The following is a 20,157-nucleotide window of genomic DNA, read 5'->3' as shown; positions in this document are numbered from 1 at the left end:
TTTGGAGAAGGAAGGAGTCTTAATGAAGAGATTTATTTGAGATTAAATAGTAGAAAAACAAATAAATAAATACATTTGTAGTCTGGATAGAAAAGAAAGCCTCAGGCTTTGTGCAGAGGTCAAGTTCTAAAGTAGCTCCTTGAATAAAATCTGCTGTTGTGCAGTTCTACTCCGGGACTTTTTAGTTTCCTATTTTAATTATGGTTGCAGCAAGAGTGGACCCAAATTCACAGTGAGTTGGCCACTGACAGAGTTACAGTGGTGCCATATGCAATCCCCCAAGGCACACAAATGTGGTCCTGAGCTACTCATTTTGCTGAATGCAAGTGTGTGCAAAAAGAAAGGATGTTTAAGAATTAAGTTACTTGTACAAATACTTTCATAAAGATCCATGCAGTAAGCTATAGTTAAGAAGCTTTCCCTTGAAAATCTAGTGGGAGTGTCACTGCATTACCTTCCTACCACAAAAAGGAACAGAACCCTGTGGAATTAATGCCTTGGTAAGGTGAGATGGATTTCACCTTGCATTTACAATCCAAGGCAGTGTATGAGAATTTCCTTTTGATTTACTATACTGGACAAACAAGTAATTATTCAGCTACAGCACACCCAGTTTCACTGCCCTCGTGTTCTTTAAAGAAGCCATTTGGCACAGTGTGCTAAATATACCAGACATGGACAATTCCAGTAAGACAAGCCAGTTCCCTTGTGAGGTAACTGCAGTTCATTGTGAAACACTTGCTCACTACTCAAGCTAAACACAGATTCTTCCATAAAGGGCAAGCCACTTTTTTCCCTTGATTTGCTTTCATTGGAAAGATGAATCTTTATTTGGCCCATGCCTACAGCATATCAACTTATGCAGGAAAGCTCCCATATTCCTTGGAAGGCAGAGAGCAGAAATGACATTTCTTTTAGCCTTTCTGTCTTCCTTCATGGCTAAGGAAACCTGATGCTGCTGCTTCCAACAGCAGCAGCAAGGCATGATGCAGCTTTAGGTACAAGTTGTTTGAGAAAGCTCCATCCAGTCAGCACTGAGGGCAGTGACTTACTTTCTCTCACCTAACTTTAGCCTGGGAATGAAAAGGATTCACTAGATTTCTTTGTGCTTAGACTGTCCAGTTTTCCAGAGATGCCTTCTCCTCCCTATGGATTACATAAGGTGCCCGGGGTTGCTGTCTTGCTGACATCAACACCTCATTTAAGGGGCTATTTCTGAAGAGAATGTTGAAATACATCCTCCTCTCTGGAGAAACAGACAATTGAAGCCAAGTTGGTACTTACTCTGCTCACACTGTTTGCCTGTAAATCCAGTCCTGCAGGTGCACTGGCCAGTGATGTGGTCACAGTCTGCTCCATTCTGACACTGACACACATTGGCACAGTTTTTTCCATAAAAAGCAGCTGGGCACCCTTTCAGGAATCAGAATAAGGAAAGAGTAAAAAATAAGCCAAAACATAAATGCAGATGCGCTATCAGGCCCATAAATCTATGGATTTTCAGCCTCTGTATATTTAATAACATTTATTTGATCATCTAAATGCAGAGATCCTGTGACAGCCAATTTTCCTGAAGTAATGTTTCTCATCTCTTACAGAATTGCCCTTTAAGTGTTTCAGAAGAATGAAAACTTGACCCATCTGCACAAACTACATTTTCAAGAAGTGAAAGAAGACGCTAAACAGAAACTCTCTGAAATACCAGAGATCAATCAATTACTTGCAAGTGAAAGAGCCTTTTTAAAAGGCTCACCAGAATTTGATCTCCTCTCTTATGCAGTGCTGATAATTTGGCACTGGGATGAGAAATCTCAACCATTTTCCTAAATCAGACCACATATACTGGGGCCTTAACAAGCAGGGACAACCGACTGTGCAAATTCTGACAATGAATCAATAATCTAAATGATTGGCCCCTCCTTTATCGAGTGCCAGAGCCATAAAAACCTTGAAAAGCTTCAGGACTGTTTTCTCTGGGGTGATGTGAGGTTACCCCGAGTAAAGAGCAGGTGGATTTAGAGGAAAGACTGCAATGCTTGGAAGAGACACGAGGTAGCAGCACATCCTTTGACAGATTCCCTGGCACAACAGTGTCTCTGAAAGGCTTACGCTGAGTGCAGTAGAGCCCAGTCCAACCATGGGTACATCTACATTCTCCATCGTATGGGCTGCACATCGCTCCGTTGTGGCAGTTGCATGAATGAAAGCAATCAGGGCCCCAAAACCCATTGGGACAAGCTATGAAAACAGAAAAGATTTGTCAGCTGACAAAAAAAGAGCAATGATACTGTGTTAGTGATGCAGATGAACAACAATAAAGGGAGAACCTGTGAGACACCAGCAAATGCAGAACTTTGCACTGCAGAGCTTGGCATCAAGGCAGCGACTTCCTGACAGTGACTGGTTCTTCCCTGACAGTGACTGGTTCTTCCCTGACAGTGACTGGTTCTTCCTTGACAGTACCTGGTTCTTCCCTGACAGTGACTGGTTCTTCCAAGTCAGCAATTGCACTGCAAACCTTGGTGCCAAGCTCTGGCACAGGGATTTCTTCCAGCAGGTCGAGGGAGGTGGGTCTCCTCCTCTCCTCCACTCTGGTGAGAGCCCAGACTGCAGTGCTGCACCCAGCTCTGGGGCCCCAGCATCAGAAGGATGTGGAGCTGCTGCAGCAAGTCCAGAGGAGGCCATGGAGATGCTCCAAGGGCTGGAGCACCTCTGCTCTGGAGCCAGGCTGGGAGCTTGGGGTGCTCAGCCTGGAGAAGAGAAGCTCCAGGGAAACCTTAGAGCCCCTTCCAGTGCCTGAAGGAGCTCTAAGAGAGCTGGAAAGGGACTGGGAACAAGGGCCTGGGGTGACAGGACAAGGGGGAATAGCTCCCACTGCCAGAGGGAAGGGTTAGGTGGCATATTGGGAATGAATTCTCCCCTGTGAGGTGCTGCTGGCACAGGACAGGTTGTCCAGAGCAGCTGTGGCTGCTCCATCCCTTGGAAGTGTTCAAGGCTGGGTTGGATGGGGCTTGGAGTAACCTCATCTAGTGGAAGGTGTCCCTGCCCACGGCAAGGGGTTGGAACTAGATGGTCTTAAGGTTCCTTCCAACCCAAACCATTCTGGAATTCTATGATTCCATGACTCCCAGTGCAGGTCAGGTGGCAGGATCAGGTCTTTGCTGCACTGAGAACTACCAAACCAGCACCACTGCCTCACTGTGTGTGCTCTGTGCATTATCTCTGAAGACTATTTAGACAGGATTTTAAGATATGGAAGTAATTTAATTTTCTTTTTGACATTCCGGAATTCTTGCATAATAAAGCTCAGCTATTCAGGTTTGCTTTACTATGCAATCAACCACCAAAATTACCACATTCATTTGAAGCACAGAGTGCTGCTCCAATTACGTAAAAATGTAAAGAAAACTTCTTCAACTATGAATTCCCAGCCACAAATTCAGATTGCTTTTGTTGGTGCAGCTAATATTAAATTAAAATCTCCAGGTCTATTTTATATTTCAACAAGTACAATATTAATACATTTAAAAAAAGTTATTTTAAGCCTCCCTCCAAAAAAAATGAATGCAGTAAGTTACAGTTATTAGAGCCAGACTAAAAGATCCAAAATGATGATAACCCTTCAATATAACAACTATATTTTTGCTTTAAAAAGCACTTTCCATTCCTTCCTATTAAGGACATGAATTAATAAGGCACAGTTCCCAGGAAACCTGAAAGTACAGAAACCATGCCTATTTCCATGGATGCCAATGGCTCCAGTTTGGACCACAAATGCAAGTTTCTGGCATGTGACAGACACCTCCAAAGCCTGAATGAAGAGCCAAAAAAACCTGCCGTGACGTAAATGAAACAAAAGGTCACTGAACTCACACAATGTAAAGCTGAGCAGTGTTTGGCCTAAAGTATTTGCTCTATAAGCAACCAGAAATACGTTTTCAATGCCTTTGTAAGGCAGAGCTTCAGGGGCTGTTAGTGAATCCAGAACTGGCTCTGGAGTGGAGCTAAAATTATCTCCTTTCAGCTCTGACTCTGGGTCATTCCAGGTTAGCTGGTGCAGAGGGAGGTGTGACTGAAATAGCTCAGGAGCGTGAGGTGCTGCCGGAGCCTGGGCCAGGGCCAGGCTCACTTTGGGACAGTCACACCTGGAGAGGAGGCAGCTGAGGGACCAGCCAGACTCCCCCTTTGCTCAGCCAAAACAGACGAGCTCTGCCCAGTTCCTTTGACCCTGGCAGTGGTGCTGCTGAACTGCCCTGCCTCGCTCTGTAAGGAGAAACATCCCTTTTCAAGGTTAACAGAAACTAACAGTCATTTCCCAATTACATGGCTAAATATAATGAGGAATCTGTGCAGCTTTCTGTCTTTTTGCCTTCTCTTTTTGAGTGACAGCAATATTCTGCCTGTGGAAGACACACAATAAAAGCAAAATTACAGCCGTCTGTTTTTATCCGATTCCTACTTTATCACTTGAAGTTTAATATATTTTACTCTGGAATGCTGTCTAATATGCTAGTTGTATCCTGAATATGAAGTAACATTTCTGAATGATCGGATATTGCCTCCCTCTGTGATCTAGCTTCAATTAAGGGATGCTCTCAGGAAATGACACTTTGGGATCAGCAAATGCCAATCTTCTACCTGGGCAATTTTCAAGAAGAAATCCTCCATCCCTCCAAGCCCACATTGACTTTTACAATTAAATTACATTTAATAGAAATATTTCAGCTGCCTAATTTCTCAGTTCTGGGGATTTGGTACATAAAAACATTTACTAGTTGATAATTTCTATATGTAATAGCTGAAAGAAAATGATTTCGGAAAAAAAGAGTAAAAGGGAATCCAGTTAGAAATTAAAAGGGAGTGGGGAGCTTTCTTTTCTGATAAGAGCTTGTGACCTCCCTTTCCTGGAATAAAAGCCAGTCACAGCTTCTGCAAGCTCCAAATGTAGAAACTAATTCAATCCAAAGCTAACTTAGATTAATTAAAAGAAATCAGCTACAAAGAGAGAAAAGCTCTGGCCGTAACACATCAGGGATTTTCCCAGAATCTGTCTTTAACTTTCAGAAAACATTAAACAAACACAAAAATATGTTCTTTTTCAAGCAGAGGTGGAAAAACAACACTTGGCTTACTCTGAGAGCAGTCCATCCCTATCCAGCCTGGAAAGCACTGGCAGGATCCATCAATGGGGTTGCAGGTCCCGTTCTCGGTGCACTGACAGATCTCAGCACAGTTCTTCCCATATTTTCCACTGGGACACACTGTGGAAATACAAGGCACTTCACTGAAGGCTCTTCAAAATGAATATGAGGAAGTCATAGGACTTACCATTTAGCAATTAGAGATAAAGTTAATTACAACATTTTTCTTTGATGAAGCCAAATGGGCAAAAGTCTTCTGGAAAGCAGGAAAAGGCAAAAAGTATTCAAGTTCATTTTGTTTTCTTACATTCCAGGCACTAAAACAACAGGAAAAAGTCATCTCAAAATCCATTTATCTGCTGGAAAATAAATCTAATATAGTTAGAAGATTTCAATTCTTGAAGGGCATTATGGAAGGATGAAAAGAGGAGAGAGATCTATGTCTGTTAGGAAGAGGTTTTCCCTGTGAGGGTGGTGAGACACTGTCCCAGGTTGCCCAGGGAGGCTGTGGCTGCCCCAGCCCTGGCAGTGTTCCAGGCCAGGTTGGCTAAAGCCTTGAGCAACCTGCTCTGGTGGGAGGTGTCCCTGCCCAGGGCAGGGGTTGGGGTTGGATGGACTCTAAAGTCCATTCCAACCCCATTTTTATACTATAATACTGTGAAAAGGTATTGGGAGAGGAGGAGAACAGGAAAGTTGAGGAGAATTCAGTGAGTAGCAGCAAACACAAGTGAGTGACTGGAAGGAATTGATCTGGGGACTTAGCCAAGGGGAAGAAATTAGGTTGCAAATGTGTTTCCCAAGGATTATATATATGTTTGACCGAGAGCTGTTAAACAGATGTGCTGCATCCCAACAAAGTCAGCACTGTGTGCTCACCTGCCTCACTCCTGAAATTGGAAGAAAAGAAACTCTTAAATTTTTCCAGAGTCATCTTCTAACAACCTCAGCACAGTGACAGAAAACTAATAGACATGTAGATCTTCAGCCTCCCACCAAATTATTGGAAATCTTTAACGTTAGAGTTGATGGAAAGCTCTGCTCAGTAACGAATGAAATGTTTAATTTCTGGGCTCTTATTGGCTGTGTTCCCTGACAAAAACAGATGTATTTTCAAAACAAGATAAAACATACAGTCCATCTTTGCAAAGAGTGTAACAAATGGAACTGGACTTGTATCCTGGTAAATAATAGCGATGTCAAAAAAGTGATTAAGGCACTTCCCTGAATTATGCAACTGTTGTACCACTTCAGCCTCTCTCACTTTCTCAAATGTAGTCTCTGCAGGTGACCTCAATCTATCCTGACTGTGAATCAGCCACAGATTGAAATCCTGAGCTATGATTCATTTGCTTTTATATCATATGCCAACCTCTACTCTTACTACAGCAGAAACCTAAGGATGTGCAGAGTATTGTTTTCTGCTTGCATTTCTATATACTATGGACTTATCTGTAGCAGTGGATAAAGTTGGGTTTGGCTTTCAAATTGTGTGCTAAACAGAACAGTTTCTAACTGAAAAGAGATAAAACTAAACACAATATACAGCCACAATGAAAAGAACAATACACAGGCACAAAGAGAGGAGGAAAGCAAAGACCTCATATCACAGAGCAAAAACCAAAATGATCTGTCAGCCCAGGCCTTGTACAGGCTCCACCATGATTCACTTCCAATGCTCTGTATCCAGCAGCTCCAGGTACTGTTTTATGGCATCTTTAAGATAGAGATAGATAACATCACCTCAATGAAGGCTGGATTTTTCATATATACAAAAAAAGTAGTTCTCAAAAAGATTTGCTTAGAATAGGAGCTGATTTGTGCTGCAACATGGAATACTAATGGCTCAGGCCAAGATTTGTGATCCAAACAGAGCTGCTGGCAAAGGCACCAGGTCACACGTTATAAAAGCAGTGATTTGATGCACACAGGGAGAACTGGCACGAGGATTCCTGCCCCGTGAGCACCTCTGGGCTCTGGGAAATAGGATGATGCCCTCCGGAATGTCAGCACAGAAGGATAACAAAATGGTTGTGGATTGACACAGTGACTCTCTTGTGAAGATGTAAAATCCAAATACAAGCACTTCTTAAATGTCTGAACCATTTCTAAACAGAGCTGTAAAGCAAGGAGTGATTCTGCTTTCTTCAGGAGCAATCTGATGGTACAATCGAGATAGCGATGTTAATGAGCTATAAAAGCTCTGAAGTGGGACTCCCAAAGTCCCTGTGGGATGTCAGGTGTGTTCTAGCAGCGATAACAAGTTATTATCAACCCATCTTGCTACATGATTGTGAAAGATAATCATAGAACAGCTGCTTAGCTGTTTGCAGCTCAGAATCCTTGGCACACCCATGCCAACCTGTGCCATTTTTGGGGGTTACACAGCTCCTCACATGCCTGTGCTGCTGAGGGAAGAGTGTTCCTGCTGCCAGAAAGGAGGTGGCACCAGGAGATGAAAATTCCAAAGTGAAATCTTCATTTCACTTTTTCCTAATGGAAAATATTAATTAGCATTTTTCTTTCTACAAAATAAAGTTACACGTTAACTCATTATGACAAACTGCAACACAAATTGATTTTAATTAGGACATGAATATTTTAAAAATTAATTTACTGGATAGATCAACATTTCAAAGTAAAACCAGAAGTGCTGAACATCTGAGCAAAAAATAAAATAGTTTTCTTAAGAGGATAATTAGACCTGCTTATGCTTTGAAATCTGGCTAACGTTTCACACAAAATGGACAAAATCACTGAAATATGTTCATTTCAATGAATTAATTGGTCTAATGTTTAGTTGACTATACAGAACAGGAAAAAGAAAACATGGTTATACTTTATCTACGGTTAATGATTTTGTGTGCTGCCTGCAATTCTCAGCTTACTGAAAAGCAGGTCATTAGCAAGTGTCACTCCATTTGTGCAGGGATGGGGACTTCACCAGGGCAGTGGCCATGAGTCACCTCTTTTAAATATCTGTGCAGAAAAGACCCTCAGTACTATGCAATAAGTGAGACTGCACAACACTGAATGATTTTCTGGGTGTTTTGAAGATGAAAATGAAACCTGTAGTTAAAAGAGGACTAACTTTCAAAGGGCATTTGGGGGAGCTGAAGCTTCTCTTCAGCTGTGAAAATGAATTCACTTTCTCTGCCTCGTTGCAAACTTGTCTGTCACCTGCACTTGTGTCTATGATTGGTGTGTTCAGCCTGGAGAAGAGGAGACTGAGGGAAGACCTCATGGCTGGATACAACTTCCTCATGGAAGGGAGTGGAGGGTCAGGCACTGACCTCTTCTCTCTGGGACCAGTGACAGGACCCAGGGAATGGTCTGAAGCTGTGTCAGCAGAGGTTTAGGTTAGATATCAGGAAAAAGTTCTTCCCCCAGAGGTGTTTGGGCACTGAACAGCTCCCAGGGCAGTGGGCACAGCCCCAAGCCTGACAGAGCCCAAGGAGCATTTGGACAACACTCAGGCACAGGATGGATTGTTGGGGTGTCCTGTGCAGGGCAGGACTTGGACTAGATGATCCCCAAAAGTCCCTTCCAACTCTGATTACTCTGTGATTCTGGGATTTTAGCTACTCCCAGACAAGCCCTACGCAGTGTAAATGAGGTTCTATGCAGAACTGGGTGTCTGGGCTTGTGCACCTGAGCTGGTCTTTACCTTAACTAGTACCTACACATCCTGCTGCAAAGGATCCCACCAAAGTGCCATCAACATTCAGGTGAGGATAGGCTGAGCAGAAAGAAAAATGAACCCATTGGATGCTGATGTATTTACAGCAGGTGTCTCATTCCATAGTCATTTCAATCCAGTGCAGACCTGGTTTATTTATGAAAGCAGGAGCACATCATAGCTACAAAACAGTGACTAAATACCTATTTCCATTTTCCCTCTGAAGTAAAGAATTTCTTGGGATCTAAACTGCTGAAACAAGGGAAAAAGACAGGAGCCTTGGTGATAGGTCTTGCTGCAAAGTCACAGCCACTTAGGAAAAGAGGTGGCATTCAGGGGTTTTGGGCTCAGTACCTTGGTTGCAGAGAGGGCCAAAGAATCCAGGCAAGCAGTCGCAGTGTCCCGACACGTGGTGACAAGGCCCATTGCTGTGCACACACTGGGGACAGGGCTGGCCACAGTGGTGTCCATAAAAGCCAGGGGGGCAAACTGGAAACAAAACAAAATAAGCTCTCACAGGTTTTGTCCTTTCTGAGATCTTGAGAATTTTCTGTCTTCATCCCAAACCAATATTACTTAATCTCTAAAAACACAATTTTGTGGACAGCTGAAATGCTGAGTCCTGTTGAATTGTTCCATGTTTAATACAGTGCAAGCTCTGAGTAAAACTGCTCTTGTTTGCAAACATTCCCACCATCCTGCCTCAGGTAAGTCCTCAAGTAAATTGGCTATTTAATAATACAGCAGAGTTCTCAGCAGCCTCTCTCTCTCTCAGGACACTCACTGGAGTCTCTCTAGCCTGCTCCAGCTAAACTCTTTGACAAAACATGTGAGTTTTAGATGTTCGAGACCTCATAGCCTGCTGCAGATACGGTGAATAACACATATTCCAAAGCTTCTAAGATAGGTAGAAAGAGAAACACCTGCACACATGTACAGACAACAGAAACTCAGAATACCATTTCCTTTGGAAACTGAGCTGAGAAATCAGAGAAGGTCAGTTAGGAATCAGTATTTTATGTCTAAACAACTATGCCAAAAGCTGCTTGCCAAACCTGTCAGGTGTGACACCTGTGCTTGGTTGGGGCAGTCAGTTCATACCTGTCATGGCAGGGGCACAGCCATCAGTGATGAACAGAAGTCAAAAGTGGTAATTACACTAACAGCATACACCATCACCTGATTTGCACCAGGAAACACATGGATAGCTGAGTAAACTTGTCATGAACCATGTGCTCAATTTGCCTAAAACCTGAGAATATTACAGAGTTTGTACATAGGGTATAGAGCCAAGATCATGGCTCAGTATCTCTTCTAAGTGCAGATTGTGGCCTCTAAGCACATGTAGAGTGAAAATCATCCACTGTCCAAACATCCACTGCAATTGATAACACAGAGAAATGTTAAATTGCAGTAAGGGACTGTAAAAATGGCTTGTTATGTTTTTATTTTTACTCCTGTGATTCTCTGTTCTGTAGTTCTGGCTCGGTGGTTACTATATCATGTCTCTTCCATTTTTCCACCAAATGAGAATTTCCTCTTGGTCTGTGTGTTCACAGAGGGTGTCAGGCTCTTACACCACAGCATATTTCCAGTTGGAACTTAGCTGACAGGTTTGTTGATGATGCACCAACTATAAAACACCCTGGATCATTCCTGGAGACATTTCTGCAGGCTTAAGAGCACTAAACTATCCTGGTGTCTCATGTAATCCTGATTACACAGACAGAACAAGTTGGCTGCGTATCATCTTCAATATCCTCTTCAGTACTGCCCTGTACAGGCTAAATTCTGTTTCTAAATGAATTTCCAAGAGAAAAATGGGAATGATGCAGAGAGCAAGCTTAGCAAGCTGGATTTACCCTCGCCCACAGAGGTGTCCTCTTCAGAGGATAGGCTTGAGCCTGAATCCCACAGAAGAGGTGGAAGCAAGCTGAATTCCCATGCCATATGCTCACAGAAGCAACAGAAGAAGCATCCACAGGACTCCTCTGCTGTCACCCCAGTGGGGAGGGAAATTGCTCCCCATGAAGTCCTTAGCAAACATCCTCAAGGAGCAGCCTGATTCCTGGGCTTGCAAACTGGGCACATGGTTTGCCTCTTGTAGCCTATGTGCTGATAAAACTAAGTTGGGGTTTTTTCATCTCAGAAAGGTCAGAAACTATTAACTTCTGGAAGTTTTGCACTCTTAAGGTTTCACATTTGTAAAACATTTTCTTCCCCAATTCCCTGAAGCTCTGAGAACCACATTTTAGCCTTGGAGAGAGGTTTTACAGCTACACAGATATGCTGAAGCACCTGGAAACTGAGGTTTATAATGGAAATGCTTATAGGCCATTAACTACAGCAGTGCTAGAGGTCACTGCTATAATGGCTTTAAATAAAAACTGTCAGCTACAAATTATTTTTAGAGATGAGTGTGTTCTAGTGTCAAGTGTAACTGGTGAAATCAAAGGGGATATATGAACTGGGCATGCAGAATGTCTTACAGGAAGAAGAGGAGCTGCTGAAGAAAAGAAAGGCAAATCCACTTCTTGTTTACACTGGAAGATGGTTGAGCGTAGTTTGGTTCAGTGAATTAGGGTCCCTAAGGGGCAAATGCAGCTTCCCAGATAAAGCAAATGAGAGGATTTTTATCTGCTCGGCACATTTTAATATGTAGCAGCAGAGCAGCAGACAGGAGCTATTTCAGGCTGCTGTGTTGCTTTTTCTGGCATCCAAGAAAACATTGCCTTGTTATTTTGATGCCAATCCTCATCCACTTGTCATTATGTGACAGGTCATAGCTGACTCTGTTTAATAGGTCTCCTATAGTTCACCAGGACTTCACTGCAAATCTGTGTCCTGCCAAGTTTGGTACATAAAGATGTTGCTCTTTCTTTAGGTCACCTGTGACCTACAGGTGCAGAGAAAGACCAGAAGAAGAAACACCAGGCATGACTCAATGCAGTAGAGTCTCAGCTTTTTGATCAAGAAACATTTTTTAGGCTGTCTTTTGCCCTCAGGAAGTTATGAGCTTAAGCAGCTCAGAACCTGTGGTTTTGTCTGTCTGGTGTCACAAAGGAGCATTTCCACCAGCTTTGCTTCTGCCATCTATGGAAAACCTTACTTCTCTGGCACAAGGGTCCTCTGTATCCTGGTGCACAGTCACAGGTGCCATCCTCTGGGGAGCAGGATCCTCCGTTCTCACAGCTGCAGGAGATGGAGCAGTTGGGTCCCCAGCGGCCCTGGGTGCAGATGTTGTCACAGTGGATGCCTAAGGACATAAAGGCACATGTTAGGTTTCCCACAGCTTACTCTGCTCATTGATCAAAGAAATGTTTGGCTGGACTGATGCCTCACAGTACCTCACAGAGCCAAGGGAAGGGAACAGCTCTCCTTTTATCTGCTTAATAAAGTGAAAATTAAGAACACGCCAAAGAGGTGAATTCTGTAGGTGTTAGTGGGCTCCTGTTCAGTCCTCAGCACCATTAAAGAAACTCTGCATGTCACCTGAGAGATGAAGGTCAGGAATTGCTTTAAAGTCATAAAATAGCTCAAATAACTGGTCTGGAAATAAGCAGTTGATTGAAGCCTGATTACTTACCTGTTGTGAATTGGAAGACCAAAAAAAGAAAAATCAGGGTTCTGCAAAAATATGTTCAGTATTTGGATTCTTGAACACAAGTCAATTCACCTCTCTGTTCTGCTCTGTTCCCTTCCTGGCTTAAAGCACCACGCTCTGGGATTTTGTGCACAGGCCCCATGTCCACCCCGAGCTCCATGCTAAGGAACTGAGTTCTGATATGTGAGCACAGGCTGATCATCTGCATGTGAAAGGGAGACTGAGACCTGCCAATCCAGCTCCCAGTGATTCCCAGGGGAGTGGTTTAATATTTATTATTGTGAAAAGCAAAGCCTGGAAACACAAAAGAAGCAAACAGCCTGAAAACTTAACATGAGGCTTCTGGCATGGTTTCAACTGGTTTTGTTCTAACTGGTGACTTTTAAAAATGACCTTGTGCCATGGTTTGTCACATATAAGTGTGATCTGAGGATTTGATCCTGCTCACTATGCCCATAAGGCTCTTACTCCTCTGGGATAAGGCAGTACCAATACCTGCAATTAGCAGAGCCATTCGCATGATCAGGGGCTCCTTGGATAGAAAATGGTTTGCAGGGTCATGCCCTAAGAGGGACATTGAGCAGTGCCAGCTGCAGGGAGTGGCACTGGCAGGAGGATGCTCTAGGGACTGATAACAACAGGAAAAAGGAATCACAGACTGGCATTGAAAATTCTCCTGACAACATGACCACGCTGAGAGCCTCACAACTGCACTCCGAGATCTGGTGGTACCCACACATCTCAGCTGGGCTTGCAACATGAAGATGTTCTTTATCACCCATGCACATGTCCCTGCTGCATAATGGGATAAAAGCAGGCAGGGGCTGCAGGAGCCCCAGCCCCAGCCAGAGGCTGGATTAGTGCATCACTACAGAGAAACACAATCCCAAGTCATTTTCTGCACCTCTGATAACTTCATCTGGATGCTACAGGTAATGCACTGTATTTGTGCAGCTGTGATCTGTACAGTCACCAAACTTTGAGGATTATTAAATCAGCTCAAAGTCATTATAAACACACTTACAGTGCAGTTTCAAGTTGGTTTTATAAATCTCTGAAGTTAATACAGTAAGAAATACCGCAGAGCCAAATTTTCCCTTTTCTGAAGATTAATCACACAATTATAATGTCCCTTCCTAGAAAATCTTAACCAAGTCTGGCAAAAGTACAGTCTGAAATGTGGTTTCTAGTAATACACGATCATAGCTTTATTTATAAAGAGGCATGGTCCATGCTGTAGAGCTTAATAAAAACCACATTAAAATACAGTAAAAACTTAATACAAGCTCAATTCCTTCATATCTAAAGAAATAAATCTGAAAAAAGGGAGTGCAAAAAGAGACAAGGAGCATTTGTATTAGTAAAATCAAGAAAAACAATTATTTTAAACAGTCTTCCCCGCTCCCTTTGAAATCAAATACATCCTTGGATTACTTACACAACAAATGCTTTGTGGGAGCATTAATGTAATCTATCTACAGTGCTCTGTAATTAAAAAGTCAGACAATAGATCATAAATAAATAAATGCATTTTGTATTTATAAAGACACATATATGATCATTTATAGCTTTGAGAGTCTCAGCATGAGCTCCCAGAAATGAAATTCAGACACAAATGTAGAAAAATGTGTGTTTTTCCTCCCAATCACAGCATTAAAATTACAATTCTCTGGTTGTGAATGGGCTATTTATAAACAGGGACAATTAAACAGCATTATTTCTTGTCTCTTTTGACAAAGTTTGGGGAAGGATGACACTGGCTCCTTTCTCCTGGAAGGTAGCTGAATTAGAATGCCAGGGCTGTTCCTTGCAGCAGCAAAGTCCTTCCTTTGGTAATGAGTAATGAGGGATGTCTTCCCGCTCCTAACGAAGGCAATGAGTCATTGTGGAGCTGATTGTTGTAAGGAAATGTAAAGGGGGAAAAGAAACCTTCTAGAAGACACTGACACCCATTACAGCACTTATTTATTTATACATTTCCACGGTGCTGCAATCAGATTTTATTATTTTATATTACTCGAAGCTAATTCTTATGGAACACTTCATTTTTGGAGGCTCCTACACACATTGAATTGCAAATGTAAATGAGAAGCTAGAATTGCACCTGGACATGCATGTCTTATGGAACTGTGCTAAAAAAAGCACCTTAATCTTACAATTCCCCAAGCCAACAGCACATGAAGGGGCAGTCCAGCCCTCCCAGCTGCTTTACAATCACAGGCAGAGAAGCACAAAGCTTCTGTAACGTAAAACTTGAATATTTACTTAGGAACTTGCTGATGAACATTTCTGATAAGCAATTAGTTTTCAATTTCCAGAACTGAAGTTGACACACCTCTGATTTATCTCACGTTACAACCACAGGTTCCTAATTTATGAACAAAATCCTGGTTTCACAAGCATGAGGTAGAAATTAGAAAGACAACTATCAGAAGAAGAAGTCCTTGAAGCTGCAGGAAGCAGTTCTATACATAAACTCTATTGCCTGGATACCAGGGAATTATCTTCCAGCCCCAGGCTGTGGTTCACAATTGCAGACACTAGTATAAAATTACACTTCCAAGACCTTCTTAAACAATGTTCTGCGGGTGAATTGTAAATGAAATTCACATAACATATAAAATTTAAGTTATCCACTGGATGTGGGCAAAGGATTTGCACTCTCCTGCAGTAAGGCTTGAATTCAGCCTGAGAAACAGCAGCCACAAACCCAACATGTCCCACTGTGGGTTTGGGGTATTGGATTTCTGCAAACACTGGCTGATTTCCAGTGGGATTTCCTCTGCTGTCCTTTGGACTGCTCTGTACATGGCACCTAGCTGACAGTCCCAGGACTTCACTCCCCCTTCCCCACACTGATATCCTTAGCACACACAGTGGGCAGCAAAACCAGCCCTAAGTGCCTGAATTGCTGTGGAAAACACAGCCTGGGCTGAACTTAACCCATCTGAGCAGTCACAGCTGCACTCTTCTAAGGGACAGCTACATCAGAGAGCTGTCCAAGGTCTTTCTCCTTAAGGGCCCTTCCAGGATAGTTTACTACCAAGTGGCCAAGCAGCACTGCTGTCTGGGACATGGGAAGTATCTGACATATCTGGAGCCCAGATTTCTCAAGGGTGAAGTTAGGTTGTCCCCAGGTTGTGCAGGGATCTTCCAATGTGGAGTTGAAGTTGGCATCTTGATAAAGGAAAGAAGCAGGGACAGAGATAAATGAGGAATAGAATCATAGAATCACAGACTGGTTTGGGTTGGAAGGAACCTTAAAGCTCCTCTCATTCCACCCCCTGCCACGGGCAGGGACACCTTCCACCAGCCCAGGTTGCTCCAAGCCACATCCAACCTGGCCTGGAACACTCCCAGGGATGGAGCAGCCACAGCTGCTCTGGGTAACCTGTGCCAGTGCCTCAGCACCTCACAGGGAACAATTCCTTCCCAATATCCCACTGTCCCTGCCCTCTGGCAGTGGGAGCCATTGCCTCTTGTCTTGTCCCTCCATCCCTTGTCCCAAGTTCCTCTCCAGCTCTCCTGGAGCCCCTTTAGCCACTGGAAGGGGCTCTAAGGTCTCCCCTGAGCCTGCTCTTCTCCAGGCTGAACACCCCCAGCTCTCCCAGCCTGGCTCCAGAGCAGAGGTGCTGCAGTTCTCTGATCAACCTATGTCTGGGAACAGCACTGCCTGATGGAAACTCATCAAGTGACATATGTTTTATCCCAATAATATATATCATATATTATAGTCCAGCTGTGCTGCAGAGTGGCCAGACATGGGTGTCTGGTGTCTCAGTGTGACAGAAACCTGTCTGTCTTACATGGAGCAGTTTAAATTTTTACCAGATGAAGTCAGCTCTTTGTATTAACATTTCCAAATCAAGCTGTGATGGATTAAGCTAACATCCACACAACCATCAGGAAAATGAGCAAGAAAAAGAAAGAAGAAAAAAAAGCCCCACAAGCCATACAACTGGGATGTGAGGCATCTATTGAAGAGCTCCTTTGTAGGCTGCTTCCATTAATAATCTTCAGTGACTCCAAGAAAGTTTGTCAAAGTAATGCAGATTTAGTGCTGCCTGGAACTATATCACACTGAAGGACTTTGGAGGGTGAAATTCCTGAAAGCCAGACATAAGTAGAATTCCCTTTTTTCCCTCTCCAGCTTACTTCTGCAATTGCACTCGTGCTTGGGGATTACGTCTCTGGCTCTTAATAAAGCCTGCCATTGTTTTTCTGCTCTGTCTCTGGGTAGTTGGAAACTAATACTCCAAACACAACAGAAGAGCAAAAATGGCTGGAATAAATGAGAACCAGTGGCCTATTTTTGACCACTGCTATCCCCCTGACAGTAGCCTCTGCAGCAGTGCCTGCATTCTGCCCAGCATCTCATTACGTGTCCAGGACATAGGAATTTGATAAATTATAGGATGTAGCTCCCTTCCCCCCACGTACTTTAATTTTACATTTACCAGTGTATAACTGTAATTATTTCTCTGAATAAGATCTTCAGCTTTTTTTTTTTTCCCCTCAATAGTCTCAATCTGAAGACAGATGCAACATCAATTAGGAATGACAGGAACGATTTCAGCAGACGTTTGAATCCAACACAAACATTGTGCTCTCCTCCACCTGTCTTTCAACATGACATGAAGTCATAATAATCTCTTATTTCTGGCATTTGAATAGCTTTGGAAAGAACTGCTTTTTATGCAAAAATAGGCACTGGATTTATGCAGGCAATGCCATGGAGGCCTGAGGTTTGGTGAGTCACACTTTGCTTTGATCTGGAATGCTGGTGGCTCATGGCCCTGGCACAGCTCATGCTCAGGGCTGGTTTGCACCTGTTGACATGGTACATAATGGCAAACCCACAGCAGCACCAACACTGCTTCAGCAGAGGGAACAGCTGACAAGTGGCAGAACCACAGATGACAGCTGCAAGGCTGGTTTAGGGAAGTACACATAGAAGGTGGGCCAGCCAGCACTTGATGGACTGAAGAGAGGTATGGGAATGTGTCACTGGATGTGAGCTCTGGAATGGATTGCCCTGTCACAGACACCATTCCTCATGCAGGACTGTCCCACCTGCAGTGAGCCCTTCAGAAGCTGCAGACCATCTCCCACCCAGCCCCCAGCCCTGGAGGGTTCCATGTGCAATTCCATGCCAGGGTCAGAGCCAGAGGCCACTGAGGTCACCTGGAATCCTGCCTTGGCCACCTAATGTGTACATTTATTCCCAATAATGATTTCTATAATCATACATTCACATTTTCTTTGATCTTATTCTCTCTCCCCAGCATTCTTGTTGCTGTTACACTTATCCTGTACCTATAACTTCTATTTAAATCAGCTTTGGATTTGAGATTAGATCAGTGTGCTTTCCTAAGCACAGACTATTTTGCTGCTTCAGTCTATAAAGGTAAAAGAAAATTCAACAAGAACATAAGAAAGAACTGTCCAAGCTGTGGATCAGCTGCTCAGAGGTGTTATGACAAGAGTTCACAAAGAATACTTGATGCTTTTCTATCACTTTTTGCATCTTTATATTTATTCCTACCTGAGGCAAACCCTGAAGTATTCGGCTCAGATCCAGTCAGAAGCACCACAGCACAATTCCTGTCAGCTCAGCATTTAAGAATGCTGAAGAATGAGAAAATGAGCATGGGGAGGGCAGCAGATAGAAGAAAACATAAAGGGATCTCTCATAAAATTAAATGGAAACATTAAGAATTGATGGCTGCTCATCCAGTCTGCAAATAAGCTATTTTTGTTTTTATATAGTGAAACTACTCAACAGAGATAACAGCAGCCACATCCACATTATCTACAAACTTTGGTGGTGTTCTCAAATGCTTTTCTAACTGACTTTTTCCCCAAACTGGTGCCACGGAGCCCTTCCTTCCCTTGCTAAGCATCTCTCATCAGTGTGCTTCTGTGGGGCAACTCCTGAGTGTAGCAGCCCATCAGTCTAAATGAAAGCTCCATGGTCTGGTCCTAAATAATGAAGGAAAAGCCTTTCCCTGCAGCCAGTGAAAAATTCTGAATTGTCTCTTCTCTCATCATTGCATAGGCGATTTATGCACCCATTAATGGAAGTGTTTTTCTGCAAGTAATATACTCAGAGCCTAATGCACCTCTGTGGAGCTCTAATCGTACCCCTATTTTTAATTATCTAGAGAAAACTCCAGATATGAATCACCCAACCGGGGGAATTTATGCAATAAAAGCTTTTGGGGCAAGAGACCTACCTCATAAGAAATTAGGTAAGTCAAAATGTTTGCTAAAATTAAGGATGATCTGGTTGTCTTTGCTACAGGTTCTTCCCTAGGGTGCACTGCTGCAGCAGAAGAGTTGCCACGAGCAGAAAGGGCAGATCTGAAGAAAATGGTGCTAAAAGGAGTCAAGCCCTGTGCTGCCCTCCTTCAGCTTCTCAAACACTGGACATGGTTTCAGGCTAGGAGGGAAGAGAAACCTGGGAAAGATCCAAGCAGCCTGTGAGCAGGTAAACAAGAGGGAGGAACTTGTAAATGGGAAAAACTGTTTTTGTTTTCTTGGCTGAAATGTTCAAGCCCCCAAGCTAAGCCATGAGCAAAGAACAGCTTAGCAAAAGATGCTGCACAACCAAAGCATTTCATGTTCAATAACCTGAACTGAAATTCAACCTTTTCTCCTTGGTGTAGGATCAGGAGGAAGATGTTTACAACATTTGTCACTGCAAAACACTTCCATCAATAACATAGATATATCACAGAATCCAGAATGGTTTGGGTTGGAAGGGATCTTGTTCCACCCCCTGCCATGGGCAAGGACACCTTCCACCAGCCCAGGTTGCTCCAAGCCCCATCTAACCTGGCCTGGAACACTCCCAGGGATGGAGCAGCCTGTGCCAGTGTCTCAGCACCTTCACAGGGAAGTGGGTGTAAAGAAAATGGATACTTTTCTAATATCCAATCTAAACCTGCTCTCTGTCAGTTTGAAGCCATTCCCCATTGTCCTGTCACTACATGCTCTTGGAAATAGCCTCTCTTCACTCTATATATCTACCCCACTCCCCATTTTAGCTTGCTGGCTGTTTACTGAGTGATCTTTCCTTCCCTCCCCTCCTTTCACACACAGTATGCCAACATCCAGTATTTAGCCTGCTGAAATATGCACAAATAATTTTTCACCACTTCTAACCCACGTTTATTTCTAGGTGACTATTGTACATGCAGCCAAACTCATATATATAGAATGTCTCCATATCAAAATAGAAAAGGGTTTGGGTATCTCTAGCATCAGGTTTTGTGTTTTTAGAACCCACGAAATTAGCAGCACCCAGGATGCCATCCAAGCTCTATATTTTCTCCCAAATTTAAAAGCTGTCCTTTCATACGTGAAAATTACCCCCAAAATAGATAATAAACCCCAAAATAAATATGAAAACAAACATAAAGCAAGCAAACTTGTATACCTTCTGTGTTTATAAGGCTAATACTGCAATGATTTGCATACATGCTGAAGTTTAGCCTTACTGCAGATGCTAAATTATAGTCTAAGGGTTTGATCCAACTCCCACTGAATCAGTGGCAAAAATCCAAGTGATTTCACAAAAGGTGAAATATAGACAAAATCTGGCGCAGGACAAACACAACTAACCCTCACTCAGATGAGAATCAGGAGCCCCCCAGATATCTGCCAAGGAAGACACAGACATAATTAATGTCAGGACATCAATGAAGTCTTTGATATAACTTCATAATTCATAT

General features: G+C 43.1%; 1 protein-coding gene across 1 annotated transcript in view; it reads right to left on the bottom strand.

Annotated features, from left to right (window-relative positions):
- The window catches only part of MEGF11 (multiple EGF-like-domains 11), a gene marked incomplete at its 5' end in the record, with an annotated part of 97,310 nt that overhangs the window by 27,687 nt on the left and 49,466 nt on the right, over window positions 1-20,157 (bottom strand). Inside the window, 5 exons of the mRNA XM_009070677.1 lie at window positions 1,285-1,413; window positions 2,110-2,238; window positions 5,133-5,261; window positions 9,172-9,306; window positions 11,927-12,073. Of these exons, the coding sequence (XP_009068925.1) occupies window positions 1,285-1,413; window positions 2,110-2,238; window positions 5,133-5,261; window positions 9,172-9,306; window positions 11,927-12,073 (669 nt within the window). The remainder of the gene's footprint in view (window positions 1-1,284; window positions 1,414-2,109; window positions 2,239-5,132; window positions 5,262-9,171; window positions 9,307-11,926; window positions 12,074-20,157) is intronic.

This window comes from Acanthisitta chloris, unplaced genomic scaffold (assembly GCF_000695815.1).
Source record: "Acanthisitta chloris isolate BGI_N310 unplaced genomic scaffold, ASM69581v1 scaffold25062, whole genome shotgun sequence".
Classification (NCBI taxonomy): Eukaryota; Metazoa; Chordata; class Aves; order Passeriformes; family Acanthisittidae; genus Acanthisitta; species Acanthisitta chloris.
This window is presented reverse-complemented; position numbering and strand designations above follow the sequence as displayed.